The sequence below is a fragment of the Trifolium pratense genome, linkage group LG6, assembly GCF_020283565.1.
Source record: "Trifolium pratense cultivar HEN17-A07 linkage group LG6, ARS_RC_1.1, whole genome shotgun sequence".
Taxonomy (NCBI): Eukaryota; Viridiplantae; Streptophyta; class Magnoliopsida; order Fabales; family Fabaceae; genus Trifolium; species Trifolium pratense.
In genome coordinates, this window is record NC_060064.1 from 35,289,279 (window position 1) to 35,306,760 (window position 17,482).

Here is a 17,482-nt window from a genome sequence, read left to right on the forward strand (position 1 = left end):
ATGAAGGTTAGGTGTCCTTTGATCGATTCACACACCACAAATTAATGAATGCTTTGGTTTTTTGGAGTCACAAATTATGTGGTGTTCGAGCTTGTATTTGTGCAAATGAGAGAAAATATGTATTTGATTTTTTTGTTTTCTTTTACCACCGATTTAATCTGATTCGAGGGTCAGTTCGAGACTTTAGTTTTGGTTTCTTTCTCTTAATATACTTGTTTGAGTCTTTCTATCTTTCGTGCTTCTCATTTTGAAGCTAAAAAATAAAAAAGCGCTTATTTTCAAAATGGAAAACGAAAAACAAAACTCATTCTGCAAACAAGTTCCCAATCTTCTATCTTCATTCGTCGATACATTCGTTGACTTTTCAGTCAGCGGCGGAATCTTCCTCCCACCACCGCCGTCATCTCCGCCACCTCCACTCCCCACTCGTCTCCCTTCCCCGCAACGTCTTATTGCCATCGGCGATCTCCATGGCGACCTCAAGAAAACAAAAGAAGCTCTCCGAATCGCCGGATTAATCGACGATACCGATAAATACATCGGAGGTTCATCCACCGTAGTCCAAGTCGGCGATGTCCTCGACCGCGGCGGCGACGAAATCAAAATTCTGTACCTCTTAGAAAAACTGAAACGCGAAGCAGCAATTCAAGGCGGAAGATTCATCACCATGAATGGAAACCACGAGATCATGAACGTGGAAGGTGATTTCCGTTTCGCGACGAAATCAGGCGTTGATGAATTTAGGGTTTGGTTGAAATGGTTTCGTGAAGGTAACAAGATGAAGAGTCTCTGCAAAGATTTGGAACCACCGTTAGATCCGTTGGATGGTGTACACGTGGTGTTTCGTGGTGCGAGGAGAGAGTTTATGATGGGCTTAGGGCTAGGGTTGCTGCATTAAGACCTAATGGCCCAATTTCTAGAAGGTTCTTCACACAAAACGTTACTGTTTTGGTTGTTGGTGATTCGATTTTTGTTCATGGTGGTTTGTTGCAAGAACATGTTGATTATGGATTGGAGAAGATTAATAGTGAGGTTATTGATTGGGTTAATGGTAATTATGGTAATCGGTTGTCACCGGGTTATTGTCGTGGGAGGAATGCAGTTGTTTGGCTTAGGAAATTTTCTGATGGGAATTGTGATTGTTCAAGTCTTGAGCATGTTTTGTCGACGATTCCGGGTGTTAAGAGGATGATTATGGGGCATACGATTCAGAGGGGAGGGATTAATGGCGTTTGCGGAAATAAGGCTATTCGAATTGATGTTGGTATGTCGAAAGGATGTGGTGGTGGTTTGCCTGAGGTTTTGGAGATTGATAGGGTTTCTGGGGTGAATATATTGACATCAAATTCTTTATATCATCAAGATGTTGATGTTGGGAAGGTGGAAGAAGGGCTTGGATCGTTGATTAATAATGATCAAGATGTTAGACCTAGACAAGTGGAAGTTAAAGCTTAACTTTTGTTGTTCTCGGTAAGAATCAAATTTGATGATTGAGAGTTTACAACATTCACATAGAATGCTCACCAATCACTTGCTAGACCCTGAAGATTAAAGGCTTAGTTTCAACTTTCAACTTTAAAATTGTTTAGATTATTTAGGCAATTGTTGCAATAAAGGTTTCTCATTCTTGTGCATTGGAGTTGGAGGTATCTATATCCTATGCCTCATTGTTTAGGTTTTTAGGGTTCAGTGATTAGGATATGGAGATGATGATTTCTAATCAAACTTATATGATTGTTTGTTTAGTGGATTGTTAACATCATCATTGATCGTACATGATTGATTAATTCCTTGTCGACCTATTTGACATTGTAATTGAGTATGAAAACATGGACGTATTAATAACATCGATTGATTTACATTTTAAAACTGCATTGTGCATAACCTACAATTGAATGTTCAAAAAATATTTGCTTTAATTTTTACTTGGACTTTAAGAAAAAAATAGAATTTGGCCAAATATGAAGTGGATATATAAAATCTGCATTTCCTTTTCGTTCGACTTCATTGCTTGCTTGATATATTGGCAGTAGCTGAGGCACTTTGTTAATGACAAAGGACATGCTCAACTTTGTTGGGAAAGGCAGAAAATTCTCCATATAAACACACCATTGCGGCCTATGGCTCCCCCGTGGCAGTCATTCCCTTCACAAATGGCCTATGGTGTCAAAAAAAAAACGTCATGCCATTCTGCCATGGCCACCATTTAAAAACACTGTTGGAGAGGCCAAATATGTTTTATGTTGTGAATGTGGTTGATGTTATATGTGGCCTGAGGCTAAAATCTTGGAAGGACATTACAAGCACCAAAACTTTTAACCTCGCCTCATCAAGATTCTAATTTCACAATCTATCATATGTCCATAGGATTTAAGATTCACTGCAAGTTTTTTTAAAATCTTTGATTTGGCCATATATCCAAGCTTGCATGTATATCAGACTAATTTTTATTCTCCCTTGGTCTATTCTTACAATTGCAGCAATTTTAGTTTACACTTGTTTATTTTTTATTCAAAAAAGAGAAAAATTGTGAACGGAAAATGTCAGGCTAGAAATTAAACTTTGAGTTCTTAAGAGGGGAGAAGTTTTCTTCAAGATGATATTTTAGGGTTTGTTTGAGAGAAGAAGAAAAGGGAGAGCCTAGGTTTAATTATAATCAATGCATCTCAATTCAGTTCGAACACTTTCTGTCAAATTTGAGATTCTGCAGGGTGATTAATACATGAATTTTTCTGTTAGCTTGGAGCTTTTGTTAAGGTGGTTATTAGCTTTAGTTTGAGTCTTGGAAGCATATCAGGTGATGAGGAATTGGTATTGGCTCGGATTAGTTTTCAATATGTTGAATGTTGTTTGTGTAATTCTTAATTTCTTAGTCTAGTGCCAATTGAGTGGCCAGTAGGGGGAGTTTATTCTGCATATGTATAGGGGTTTTGGGTGTGTTTGGTTCTCTGCATGATATTTTTAATAAAATTAAATTATGTTTTTTCTGAAACAGAAGAAAAGGGAGAGATGGTTTTGGAGAAAAATAAGGAGGAAAGTGAAATAGAAGAGATGATTTTGCATGACGTGTTTGTTTTTTTCTCCAATCATAACTTATTGGTTTAGTTTTAGTGATTTTTGGGACTGAACCATACTTGCTGAAAAAATATGGATCGGTTAAGGTGATCAATTCAGCTTTGAAAAAACAAGATAATCAATAATCATATAACTGGATTGGACATAAAATGTCCAAGGTTTATGGTTCAATTAGGATTGGACAATGTTGCATTGGTTTTGTTTTTTTAAAGTTATTGTATGATAATTATTTTAAATTTTTTTATCAGTGGTAATTTATCCTGTATATGATAGTTAAAATTTATATATCACTTAAAATTTATAATGTTTTCAAAAATCATGCTAGCAAGCGGCACTGTTTAAAAAACTAAAACTTTTGTCTTAAAACCATAAGTCATACACTTGTAAAAGCAATAAAAACATAAACCAATTTTTTAAAGAAATTGAAAAGCCTAAATAATGTAATAATTCTTCTCCCACTGCCAAAAAAGGCAAAATCAAACAGGCACTAAAATTATTCGAGCAATACTTACCAGAAAGAAGAAGAAGAAGAACAAGAATCATCTAACTCCACCAAGAACCTCTCTTGCCTTACCTATCATTGGACACTTTTAACTTTTATCCAAGTTACCAGTTCACCAAAATTTTCACAACCTTTCAATTCAATATGGACCCATAATGAAACTTTTCCTAGGTTATGTCCCTTGTGTAGTAATTTCAAGTCCTGAAATAACAAAGGAGTTTCTTAAAACTCATGAAACTTCCTTCTCAAATCGCTTAATAAATCATGTAGTTCACTACTTATCATATGGTTCAAAAGATTTCATGTTTGCACTTTATGGTGACTATTGGAAATTCATGAAAAAGTTATGCATGTCAGAGCTTCTTGGTGGAAGAAAGAACTCTTGATCAATTCTGTCCCTTGAGACAACAAGAGACTTTGAGGTTACTTAGAGTTTTGCAGAAGAAAGGGAAAACCGGCCGGGAGTCGGTTGATGTCGGTGCCGAGCTCTTGACACTGACCAATAGAATTATGGAAAGGATGACAATAAGTAGAGCTTGTTGTGAAAATGATTGTGATGTTGAAGAGATTAGGAAGTTGGTTCAAGATTCTTCAGAACTTGCAGGGAGGTTTAATTTGTCTTATTTTATTTGGTTTTTTAAGAATTGGGATTTGCAGGGATTTAATAAAAGGCTAAAAGAGATGATGGAAAGGTTTGACACAATGATTGAGAGAGTGATAAGGGAGCATCAAGAGGATATGATGAAGAAAAGGAAGGAAAATGGTGAAGGTGCTTATGTTAAGGATCTACTTGATATTTTGTTGGAAATTCAAGAGAATGAGAACTCTGAGATGAAGTTAACTAGAGAAAATGTCAAGGCTTTCATCTTTGTAAGTTTTTTTTCTCTAACTTCCACACCATACTATTCCTACTTTATTTGATCTACATGCATGTATACATGAGTATATAGCTGAATTCTTGTGGAATAGATAGAAAAAACATCTACTACTCAGATACTATTATGGATTCTTTTCAAAAGTTCACGTTTTTTTAAAAGTGTGCGCCTGTTTGTTTTTAAATACAAGAAACATATTATCTAAACGAGTAAATATATACTTATAATAATCTTTGACTTTTGTCACTTGTTTCAATTCAATCCGTCACATTATCAATATTCTAAATTAGACCCTCACTTACAGAACGTTAATCAAGTTAGTCCACATGACAGTTTTTGTCAGTTCATAGTATTCTATTTGCCGGATGGTGATGTTACGTGCCTCGTTGGCATGCACACGAGTCACTGCACATGTAGGTGCCATGTCACTACTTCTTCGGTGTAAATGTTAGATAAATAGAATCATGGTTTTGCAATTGAAAATGGGCTATATGCGATGCTTTATAATTTTAGACTTGAATTTATGCATGCAGGACATGTTTTTAGCAGGAACAGACACATCTTCTACAACAATTGATTGGGCTCTAGCTGAATTAATAAACAACTCACATGTGATGGAGAAAGCAAGACAAGAGATTGATTCACTAACAAGAAAAAGTAGATTAATACAAGAATCCGATCTTCCGAATCTTCCATATCTTCGAGCTATACTCAAAGAAACACTAAGATTACACCCTACAATACCATTAATGGTTAGAGAATCATCTAAGAGTTGTAATGTTTGTGGTTTTGAGATACCAGCAAAGACTATTTTATATGTTAACTTTTGGTTAATGGGTAGGAACCCTAAATTGTGGGAGAATCCACTCGAGTTTAAGCCAGAAAGGTTTATGAGTGAAGAGAATAAGTTTGATGTGAGGGGACAAAATTTTCAATTTATTCCATTTGGAACTGGAATAAGATTTTGCACTGGTACCTCATTAGCACTTCAAGTTGTTCCTACAAATCTTGCTGCATTGATTCAATGTTTTGAATGGAAGGTTGGTGGTAATGGAAAAGTTAACATGGAAGAGAAACCTTCTACTATCCTTAGAGCTCATCCTTTGATGTGTGTACCTATTCCTCGTATTAATTTCTTTTCTTTTGACGAGTAGATTATATGTGGATGTTTGGAATTACAATAAGTTCGACGAAATTATGGTGTCATTGTCGTTCTATTAAATTTTCAAAACACAACTTTTGTCAAAATTAATGCGGTTCACCGTAATTTCGTCAAACTCATCGCCAATCCAAACATGTAGTACGAATATATAATGGTATCACATATATGTGTGTGTATATATAGCTTTGAAAAGTCGGATGTATTAATAAGTGTGTTCTTTTGAATATACTCTTACATCGTCGGTATGTACGAATTATATATATTCTTTTAAGTTATTTTATAAACTCGATAAAATGGTACCATATGTATAGCTTCGAATGTGATTATGATCATGTTCATGTCCAAAAACTTCTTCGCCGCACTTGTACAAGAAATTGGAACAGGAGAGAATATAAAAGATACAAATCATGTGGAATTTCAAATTGCTCCAAATCAAAATATGCAACTTAATAACTCTATAAAATTCACCAAGTTTACTCAACAACCAAAATGTCCTCCAACATTTAAACCGTCCTTATATTCTACAACAATCATATGACCTAATCACCTTCACTCCCATTTGTGTGGATCCTATAGACAGTCTAACATTTCAAAAGAGAGACCCAAAATATGATTAGATGACCTAACTAAAGAGCCTCAGAATTGCATCCAATGCATTATCAATTACGGTCATCTGCAATCCCTCGCTCTACATGTTGCGCTAATCTTCCATCCGCTACATTGTAATGATACCTTAAGGTCTGTTTGGTTCGGGGGCTTTGGAGGGGAGGGGAGGTGAGGGAATATTTTTTAAAAATTGTGTTTGGTTCAATTTTTAAGAGGGGAGGGGAGGAGAGCAAAATTCCTCCAAAGACCACTTTTTGCTTCCCCCCAAATTGGGGGGATTTGGAGGGGAGGGGAGGGAATGAAAGATTTGATGTTTACAATTCCTAAATTATCCTCAATTTTATTTTTATATTCCAAAATTATCCTTTTTAAAGATGTTTAAAATTAGATTATCTCTATTATTGTTTACCTACAAATTGCTTTCGTCCATTTCCTAGAAATTTGTTTGCTAGAATCTTTGGTTTTTTTACCTAGTCTTATTTACGTGTATTTTTGCTAGTATTGATTATCATCTTCTTGTATTTGTATTCACTCTTGGTATAGGAGTATTCTTTTTCGTTTATGTATTATGCTTCAGCCTTCGTTGCATTATTTTTTTTGTTATTTATTTTACTCTTGCATTCATCTTAATTGATGGATGTCTTTGAAAACTTGATTCTACACATTCATCCTAATTGATCGATGTCTTTGTAGTGTTTCTATTTGATTGCAATAATCGGTTTGTTAGTATATTGTATTTGTGATTGGATTACCAAAAGCACAATCATGTTAATATACACATGTAGGGCGCGAAACCTTGACCAAATATTATTTTAGAGATATGTTATATAAACATAAAAAAGTCAGACAAAAATAAAATATATTAATAAATTACTGTATTTTGTAAAATAGATGATCATTAAGATAAAAAAAAGTGTTACTAGATCCGTGTCAAAGATTATAAATGTGTGGTTTTAAGATTATAAGGATACAAATGTAATTTAGTTATAAAATTTCTCCCCTCCCCTTGTGAACCAAACGTATCTATCTATATAAGAAAACAAGATATCTATGAAATCTCTAATTTGTCCCTATTTAATTTTTTGACACGTGTTGAATTCAAGGTTATTTTGTGTCTTTATTCAAAAGTTAGTACAAAAAACTTTTTATTATGTGATGGTTACTCATATTTTAACTTCCAGTTATTTTAACTTCCCAAAAAATTAAAAAAATCATTTTTTTGTAAAAATAAACTAAAACTATCTATAATTTTATGTTATAACATATAAATCTATCAATAGAAGAAAACAAGATACCTATGAAATCTCTAATTTGCCCCTATTTCATTTTTTGACACGCCATTAAATTCAAGGTTATTTTGTGTCTTTATTCAAAAGTTAGTACAAAAAACTTTTTATTATGTGATGGTTACTCATATTTTAACTTCTAGTTATTTTATTTCCCAAAAAATTAAAAAAATCATTTTTTTTGTAAAAATAAACTAAAACTATCTATAATTTTATGTTATAACATATAAATCTATCTATATAAGAAAACAAGATACCTATGAAATCTCTAATTTGCCCCTATTTAATTTTTTGACACGTCATTAAATTCAAGGTTATTTTGTGTCTTTATTCAAAAGTTAGTAAAAAAAACTTTTTATTATGTGATGGTTACTCATATTTTAACTTCCAGTTATTTTAACTTCCCAAAAAATTAAAAAAAATCATTTTTTTGTAAAAATAAACTAAAACTATCTATAATTTTATGTTATAACATATAAATCTATCTATATAAGAAAACAAGATACCTATGAAATCTCTAATTTGCCCCTATTTAATTTTTTGACACGGCATTAAATTCAAGGTTATTTTGTGTCTTTATTCAAAAGTTAGTACAAAAAACTTTTTATTATGTGATGGTTACTCATATTTTAACTTCCAGTTATTTTAACTTCCCAAAAAATTAAAAAAATCATTTTTTTGTAAAAATAAACTAAAACTATCTATAATTTTATGTTATAACATATAAATCTATCTATATCTATATAAGAAAACAAGATACCTATGAAATCTCTAATTTGCCCCTATTTAATTTTTTGACACGTCATTAAATTCAAGGTTATTTTGTGTCTTTATTCAAAAGTTAGTACAAAAAACTTTTTATTATGTGATGGTTACTGATATTTTAACTTCCAGTTATTTTAACTTCCCAAAAAATTTAAAAAATCATTTTTTTGTAAAAATAAACTAAAACTATCTATAATTTTATGTTATAACATATAAATCGTAAGTAACAAATAGAAATAAATTGTTAATAATTTTATGTATTGATTGAATAAAAGCTAAAAAATTAAATTGTTAATAATTTTATCTTATACCATATAAATTGTAAGTAACAAATAAAAATTAATTGTTAATAATTTTATGTTATAACATATAAATTGTAAGTAACAAATAAAAATAAATTGTTAATAATTTTATGTTATAACATATAAAATTTTATGTTATAATATATAAATTGTAAGTAACAAATAAAAATAAATTGTTAATAATTTTATGTTATAACATATAAATTGTAAGTAATAAATTAAAATAAATAAAGTTTGTGACATTGTTGTCTATGTCAGTAAAAATAAGAGTGTGTTGTTGTTTTTAGGGTTTAGACTATTATTATTTTTTAGAAAGTTGGATTTGGACATGGACCAATGTTATAAGTGATAAAGTTTATAATTAATTGAATAAAAAATAAAAATAACACGGGTCACGGGCCAACCCGCAAACCCGTGATTTTAATGGTCCAACCCCTCGGGCAAAAATTTAAACAGACCAAAATAAAATGGTCTTAAATCCGTGCGGACTGCGGGTTAAACAGGTCGACCTGGGACCTTGACCCATATACCAAGCTCTAATATTTATACTTATATATTAATATGAAAATCTACTATTTTTTGTGATTCTCACGGAACTTGTGGTTTTACTAATATATTATTTTGTCTATTTTTTAAAAAATAATTTTACGGGTTATATTCATATTAATACGGGAACCTAATTTTTTTGGTTATATCTACGAGCCTTATATTTTTACTCTATATTAATAAAGTTTTTTTTTTTTACAATTTTACGAGTTATACTCATATATTTATACGGGGACATAATCTTTGGTGTGAATTCGGCGGGAACTATATTTTTTCTCTTATTAATAAGGTTTCTCATTCTTTAATAATTTATGTAGACCTAAATTCATACTCATATATTAATACGAGAACCTTTCTTTTTGTGATTCCTACAAGACTTATATTTTTAATCATATATTAATAAAGTTGTTTATTTTTTTTATAATTCTACGGGTTATATTGGATCATATATTAATACATAGATCTATTTATTTTGTTGATTTTTACGAGTCCTATGATTTATATATATATATATGGTTGCCCATTCTTTCATAATTTCTCCTGACATATATTTATACTCACATATTAGTACAATGATCTAATCTTTTTTGTGTGATTTATGCGGGGTGTATTTTTTACTTTTATTAATGAATTTCCAATTTTTTATTATTTTTTGTGAGACATATATTTATATTCATATATTAATACGAGAATCTAATCTTTTGTGTGATTTTTACGGGAGCTATGTGTTTTACTCATATTAATAAGTTTGCCCGTTCTTTTATAACACTTGTGAGTCATATATTAATATTGAAACTTTTTTTTTGTGATTTCTACGAAACTTATACTTTTATTTATATATTAATTAAGTTTTCTATTTTATTTTATTTTTTTAATACGGTGACCTAATTATTTTGATAATTTTTGCGAGACCTATATTTTCACTAACATATTAATATGATTGCCTATTTTTTAATAATTTTTACGGGACTATATTTATACTCAAATATTTAATACATGGACCTAAGTTTTTTGGTGATTTTTACACGACCTATGTTTTTACTAATATATTAATAAAGTAACCTATTTTTTTCATAATTTCTACATTATCTATATTTAAATTCATATGTTAATACGGAGACCTAATATTTTTTGGTGATAGTTTTTCCATTGTTTTTTTCCTATTTTTTAACCAAATATTATATCCTTTTTACTTTTTACTATTTCATGTTACCGAGGAGCGGCAACGCCGCGACTCCCGTGCGGACGCACGGGTGTCCTGCTAGTTTGTAATTAAAATTTCTTCCCTCCTCTCACCTCGCCTCTTTTGAACCAAACATGTTATATGTAAAAAAAATTTACCTCCCCTCCTTTCCCTTTCTTCCATTAAAATTTCTCCCCTTAGCTCTCGCTCAGTTGAACCAAAGAGACCTAGTGCACCCATTACCCATTTTTCAGTATAACCACAATATCATAATAGGGAATTTTGGAGTCTTGTAATCATCTCCCGTACCATTTTTTTATACGAGAAACTAGTAATAGACCCGTGCTATCGCACGGGTCGTAACGTTACGCCATTTTTTTTTTCAGTTCGACTTTTCATAAGTTGACATATATAAAGTAACATTAATATAACTGAATTACAAATAAAACTTGTGAAATGAAACATCAAACTAACTGAATTACAATACTTGTCAATGTCTATTACAATTTAAAGGAAAACTTGAAACTAAAAATTAAACATTTTGTAGGCTTACATATGGATCTCACATAGATGTGTCCAATTAAGTTGTAACCTTAAAAACTTTACCAACATTTGGATAAACATGTTTGAACTCAATTCGAAGCCTATCACCAAATTGTATTCCATTGTCAAAACAAAAGTTTTTCCATCCTCCCACAATCTGCACATTTTCAGAAGCATCGGTTGGATACTTTAAATGTACCTTTGAACTGTTTGTTCCTGGTACTTCAAGTATGAGGCTTTGCAAATTGAAATCACGAACAAATTTTGATAATTCATTTGGCAAAGTCTATAAAACAAAATATGAAAAAGTAAACCAATAAAAATAAGAGATAATAAAGATCATGAACATTTTAAAAAACTAACTTCAGATGTGAAAAATGAATATAAAAGGGAATATCTTACAATTTTTGTTTGGCTGCAATGGTTCAAATGGTCAATACTGAATTCAAAGGTATGTACATCCGGAATTGGATGATCTGCAAAGCCTAATGGAAAAAAACTTACTGCATAAGTGTTAGGTGCATCTTCAACTCCAGAATTTTCCAATCGTTCATAATAATCTTCACCATATTTTTCAAGGAATTCAGCGTAATCCGAGTCAATTTCTTCATAATTATCACGGTGAAATTGACTAAAAGAAACAAAACAAATGAAATTAAACCTACTCTGTCATAGGGGATTATTTATGATTGCACAATAATTATAAATTTAATGTTACTGAATTATAAAGTATATGTTTCTTTTTCTAATGTGTTAATCGGAAACAAAACAATTATGTTGGTAAGTATCAATCTAATAACAATATAATGACAGATAAACCTATTATTGTTATTAAATAATTTTATAATAGAAAGCATGAAATTATAATTTTTTTTTATCAAAACATTTTATATATTCAATGAAAGCATCTGATTTTACAATACAATTCAATGACTGTTTCTTATTAATCAAACCCATTTACTTCAATGAAAGGATAATAATCTGGATCTATTGAATCATGATATTAAATAGAAAAAAAATTTAAAATTAACGTTGTTGTATAAAGTATCAACATATAATAGTAAGAACATATCATATAAAAATATGATTAAGATGAAATTATATCAATGTAAATAAGAAGGATATATCTAATGAATAAACCTAATATTGAAATAAACAGAGTATATAATGAATCAGTATATGTTTGTAGTCCTAAATCTTACATAAAATTTTAAACCCTAAATAATTTTGCTAAATTGAAAGCGGATAAAACATATTTCTGTCAAACCTTCCTTTATTTGTCGATGGCATGCTGGATCCTTGACCTATGTGTTTCTCCATTGAAGATGAATTCCCCTGGTTCTGGATAGCGACTTTGTCGGTCTTGTTATGGAAAGGAAAAAAGCAATAGATCAGATCTATGAGATTTTTGTGGTATTTGGATAAGAATGTTTTAAAATACTTAAGAGAAATATTGTTAAAGTTTGTTGGGCTGATGGGCCATAATTTGAGCCACCGAGTTTTGGCCCAAAATACTATTTATAACAATTTTTCCAATTATAATTTTAAATTGTAAATTGGTTAAAAATAAAGTTTAAATTGTAAATTATTTTATTTGAGGTTAATATTTTATTTGAGGTTAATATTTTTGATTTTTATAAAAGCAAGTAAAAAAATGTATTTATTATGTTTAATATATTTCAAAATAATAGAAATTGTTAGTTTAGTTATTTTGAATTGTTATTGTCAAATTCCAATTGTGGAATATTGTTCTAGGGGTTAGAAAGCTTAACTTCATTATAAGACATATAGATCAATTATTTTGAATTGATGCTAGTGTGGTCCATTAAACCTTTTAAAGATTGATTTTGATCCGAAGAATTATCCAACTTATGGAATTTTGTAAATTTTGTAATATTTGTTCATTATAAGACATACATTTGCATATTTTATTATTCTTGTAGAAAAATGTAAGGTCGATCTTTATTCATTATTGATAATATTTTATAACTTTTGACCACCATTATTTAACCTTGTATTTTTTCCAGCATATTAAAATGAACATCATGTTTGTTGTATTAATCAAATTAAACCTCATTGTTTTTTAATTGAAATGACTATAAAGAAAATAATTCATAAGGGATAAATGCAATAGAAGTTAAAACTGTAACACAACACGTACATTAAGAAATAATACATGCTACAACATTTGATCTAAATTATTGAATGAAAAACAATACATCATTTGCACGATACTTGTAGTACTTATAGTTAAAAAAAAAAAGCCTTGATCGATCATATCAATGTTACAATAAGAACATTATTATACTGCATTTTTTGCTCACATGTGAATTTCAGCTTATTCCCTTCGACGATGTTATTGAGTTGACAAAATGTTGCCCAACCTTCTCCAAGTTTGGTAGTGATTTGATCTTCAGTTGCAGTTGTTAATGTGCAAGTAACGACATTGTTTAAAGGTCCACAAAGCTTAACTTCAGAATAATTTGTTTGTAATAGAAATAATCCAACTTTCCTTGGAAGAACCTATTTAACCATACAACTTAATATTAATATAAAATAAGTAAATTTTTTAAATAATGAACTTGAAAATAAATAACAATCTAACCAGGTAATTTGAGTTGATTGTGGTTTGGTTCATTACGATTTTAAAAGAACGATTGTCATTTCCATAAGTGCTTGAGCTGTGGAAGGTTGGAAAAAATGTTGGGAGAATTTGTGCAGTAGAAGGGATCAAGCGGAATGAATTATTGCCATGATAGAAAAAAGTAATCTCGATGTTTCCTATCCATTCATAATGATTTCTTATTGTTGGCCAACCATTAGTTAGCAGTGGTTTTGTCGCTGACATATTGAATTCAACATCATGTTGATTGCCACTGCCATCAATCAAATGCCATACACTTCCAAGTTCATGAAAAAATTGTGCCACAAAATAAGGATCCAATTCTCCTACATTCTAAAAATATGATTTATCATTAGTGTTATATAATAAATAAAAAAATTAATTTAAAAACATCATTTTACCTCATTTTGAACATGAACTGTAGTAAAATGACCTTGAATTTGACCTTCTATTCTATGTGAAAATGGTACAGCCATATTTGCTTAATGAAGTTTTGAAAAAAATATTTCTTGCAATGAAGATAGATATTGAGGTGTTGTATATATATAGGTATGAGTGTAATAATGAAATTAAATTATTGTTGCATTTGATTAATTTTGTCTTTATGCATTTGTCAAAAGCATGTGAAGAATAATTTTGAGATATGATTTTGAAGATGTAGCATACCAATGACATGTGAATATGTCCTTTTGGTTGGTCTGTCAATAAATTATTTTTATTGATATCACTTTATTGATTTTAGAATCTTATGATGTTACTTGACAATGAAATAGTTTGTCATGTGATAATCATCATATAATATTTAGACAACATGCACATGTAGTATATTTAATATATAGTCAAGTTATTGGGGAACCTAAATTATGGTTTGAAAAAATTATATAGTTAAGTTATTGGGGAACAATAGTTACTGAAATTAAGTACCATCATGACATGAACTATAACAATAATATATAGTATTATCCATAAGACTATCATTCATATCGTACAAACAGTTTAGCATTCATCATTCATCATTGATAGATACATAGCATGGTTACTATAAATACTTTAGTGCAACCATTGTAGTAACTCTAAAAAGAAAAACTAAACTTAAAAGCATATACTAAAGTTCAAAGCTACACACAACATACATTGATTAAACACTACAACATAACATATATTACAACACAGCATACCATTGATTAGGGTTTAAAGCAACAAAGTTAAAAAGGATTAATTCTAATTAAAGACTTAACTTGAACCTTACTCATGCTAACATTAATCTGGATTCATTTGTGATTCTTGTTCTTTCGATCTCTTTTTGCATTGCGACGAACTATTTGAACTTCAATGATATGATCGACTAAAGGATCCATTTGGAATCTTAATTCATCTCCTTCCATCAGTTCATTTGCCCTCACCCATTGATACCAACCTTTAGTCAAATACTTTTCCTTGACAGCCTTCTTTCTTCGTGCCTTTTGAACCGTGCACTTGATTCCACTTAGTTTGTGAGGAGTTTCAATGTAAACAAACTTCTTTTCCTTAATAACAAATTCTGCAGTATCTGGTGGGAAATGCTTAAAACAAAAAACATTACATCAAATTAGACAACAATGAGATATCAACAAACATTTAAATGCAATTTATAATATCATGCTGATAACTTACCAAAACTTGTTGCTTTTTTTTGTCAGCATAAGCCTTGCTGACCTTAAGCTTCCAACTCAAAATACGATCATTATCAAAATAATTGCTTAGAAAATTATCAAGATCAGAATCATTGGCCGAGTCATGTTCGCTATTGTCTTCAGAAATTTCACTGTTATCTGCAACATCTTGATGAGTTGATAAAATAACCAAATCTTCATCTTTGATAACAGTCATACTGAAACGATTGTCATCAATTTGGTATTCAAGAATTACTTCCGTTGGTTTAGCAAAACCAAATTCTCTTGCCAAGACTCTCCCTGATTGAATGTGACAATCTCCATCATCCAGGCATAGTAAAACCTGACACCTTTTTCCATTTGCATGTTCTACCCAGCCAAATGGTTGTTTTTGTAGGTTAAACATCCAATGGGTTTTGAATTGTGTACATATTTTAATGTTGTCCTAAATTTCAAGTTGATATAAGGAACAAACTGTATTAGTGTGTTGTATAACTAATACCTAAAATACAATTTGTAATTTGATATGAACATTTTAATGAGTTAATACCTTGGTTGGATAAATCACAGTTTGAAAAGTTTTTGTCCTCTGCCTTTCGACCTCAAGTCTTGTCATTCTTTAAACATATACATTATTAGATATTCAAGTCAGTCCATATTCAAAGTACATAGTAGAGTTATAATGAAAATTTGTTTATTCAGATTCCAGTCTATAGGTTTGATAAATTGTTTTGTTGTTGTTTTCGTTTGCAGGATTCATTTAAATCAAACATGGAAGACGATGATAATTGTGTTTCAGATATTTGTGTTTGTGAAATAGAATCCAAACCCTAACATTGAAAATTGGTGAAATTTGAAATTGATTCCACGATAAAAGAAACATAAACGATGCAAAATAGAGAGATGAATATTAAAATCTAACCTTTTTGAGGAAGAAGCCATAATTGAAGGATGTGGATCGACAGGATTTAGATTGCAGATTTTGTTCTTTTTGTTTGTATGTATGTTGTTATGGTGGTAGTTGAAAAGGAATGATACTTTAGTCTTTGATAGAACACTAAAGGTGTGGTCCTGGGAACAATTTCGCACAGTGTCATAGGATTTGGGCCAATAAATTAATGTTGACAAATTTGTAGGCCCATTTGTATCTTTTATCTTTTTAAAGCAATGATATGTGGTCCTGCATGATTATTTAATTTGTTTTTCATTTATTTAATTAAATTGAAAATAATTAAATAATGAAGGATTAGAAATTTAGAATAATACAATATTTATTTACTAAAAATATTGATGGTATTTATAATATTGGTTAAAAAAATGACTATCTAACACAGTGACGGAGCCAGGAATTTTGTATAGAGGGGGCATCATAATCGTATAGTATAAATTTGTAGCATTTAATATATTTTACATTTTATTTTTTAAGCATAAATATACATCATAAATATAAAATATTGAATGATATTCTAATTTTTCAATCTCAATAAAAATACCTCTTTATAAGACAAATACGAATATCATGTTTATCCAACACATATATATCTTACAATATTGTGTAAAATGTATATCCATTTACATTCCTAGAAGTCACTTGTGTGTAGTGGGGTGGAGATGAAGTTTTACACTCATAGGAACTTTAGTATTTGGATGATAAATGGATGTGGGCTTAAGTGGTAAAAGTGTCAACACATATATAGTATAAAAAAATTCTCAAAAACTTAGTGCAGGCTTGTGCCCCCATTGTCATGCATGTGCCTCCGTCCCTGATCTAACATGACATATTATAACAGTCCTAAAAATATTTCAGACAACTTTTCATCAACTAAACACAAAATTTAACGAAAATTTCATGAAACATCATTTTAGGTACAATATATAGATTGTACCAACACCTGAGGACTTTGATTTTTTATTTAAAGTTGGAAAGGGAACATGGAGACATATTGTAACTTCCATGTTCATTGAAAATCATGGTTGTGTCACTTTTTAAAGAAGTTTGGATCTATTTCTCCGTATGGCTATAATCCAAAAGTCAAAAAAAGTTGTTTTTTTAGCTAACAATGAAGACAATATTTTTTGAAAAATTATGAATTCAAAACATTTTAACCTCATAGGGTACATGTAAAAGTAATGAAAGATCCAATAGGTTGATTTTGTAGAAGATGGTTAGTTGAATTCATTTTGTGATCTTCTAATTGAGCAAATGTATCTCAACTATTGTTTTTCATGTTTGTCATATATATTTTATATATTGATTTTTTATTTAAATTTGGAAAGGGAACATGGAGACAAATTTTGAAGTGAAATAATATTCAGTAATGATAAGATTTTATAATATACTTTTGTACTATATTTACAATGA

The 17,482-nt window shown here is 30.1% G+C and overlaps 3 protein-coding genes and 1 pseudogene across 3 annotated transcripts; 2 read left to right on the forward strand and 2 right to left on the reverse strand.

Moving 5' to 3' along the window:
• The first annotated feature begins 231 nt into the window (after positions 1-231).
• On the forward strand, positions 232-1,845 carry LOC123890769 (shewanella-like protein phosphatase 2). The gene is given in 2 exon segments (XM_045940454.1): positions 232-860; positions 863-1,845. Coding segments are annotated over 2 exon segments (1,170 nt in total). The 5' UTR covers positions 232-283; the 3' UTR covers positions 1,456-1,845.
• A 1,164-nt stretch (positions 1,846-3,009) lies between these two features.
• LOC123892171 lies at positions 3,010-5,606 on the forward strand (annotated as a pseudogene).
• Positions 5,607-10,855: 5,249 nt separating this feature from the next.
• On the reverse strand, positions 10,856-12,306 carry LOC123890771. The gene is made up of 3 exons (XM_045940456.1): positions 12,113-12,306; positions 11,248-11,476; positions 10,856-11,131 (listed from the first exon to the last, which is right to left on the reverse strand). Exons 1-3 carry the CDS (start codon positions 12,163-12,165, stop codon positions 10,883-10,885), a joined length of 531 nt encoding a protein of 176 aa, XP_045796412.1. The 5' UTR covers positions 12,166-12,306; the 3' UTR covers positions 10,856-10,882.
• A 715-nt stretch (positions 12,307-13,021) lies between these two features.
• Positions 13,022-13,984, reverse strand: LOC123890772. Its single transcript, XM_045940457.1, has 3 exons — positions 13,870-13,984; positions 13,451-13,801; positions 13,022-13,368 (listed from the first exon to the last, which is right to left on the reverse strand). Exons 1-3 carry the CDS (start codon positions 13,942-13,944, stop codon positions 13,120-13,122), a joined length of 675 nt encoding a protein of 224 aa, XP_045796413.1. The 5' UTR covers positions 13,945-13,984; the 3' UTR covers positions 13,022-13,119.
• Between the last annotated feature and the right edge of the window lie 3,498 nt (positions 13,985-17,482).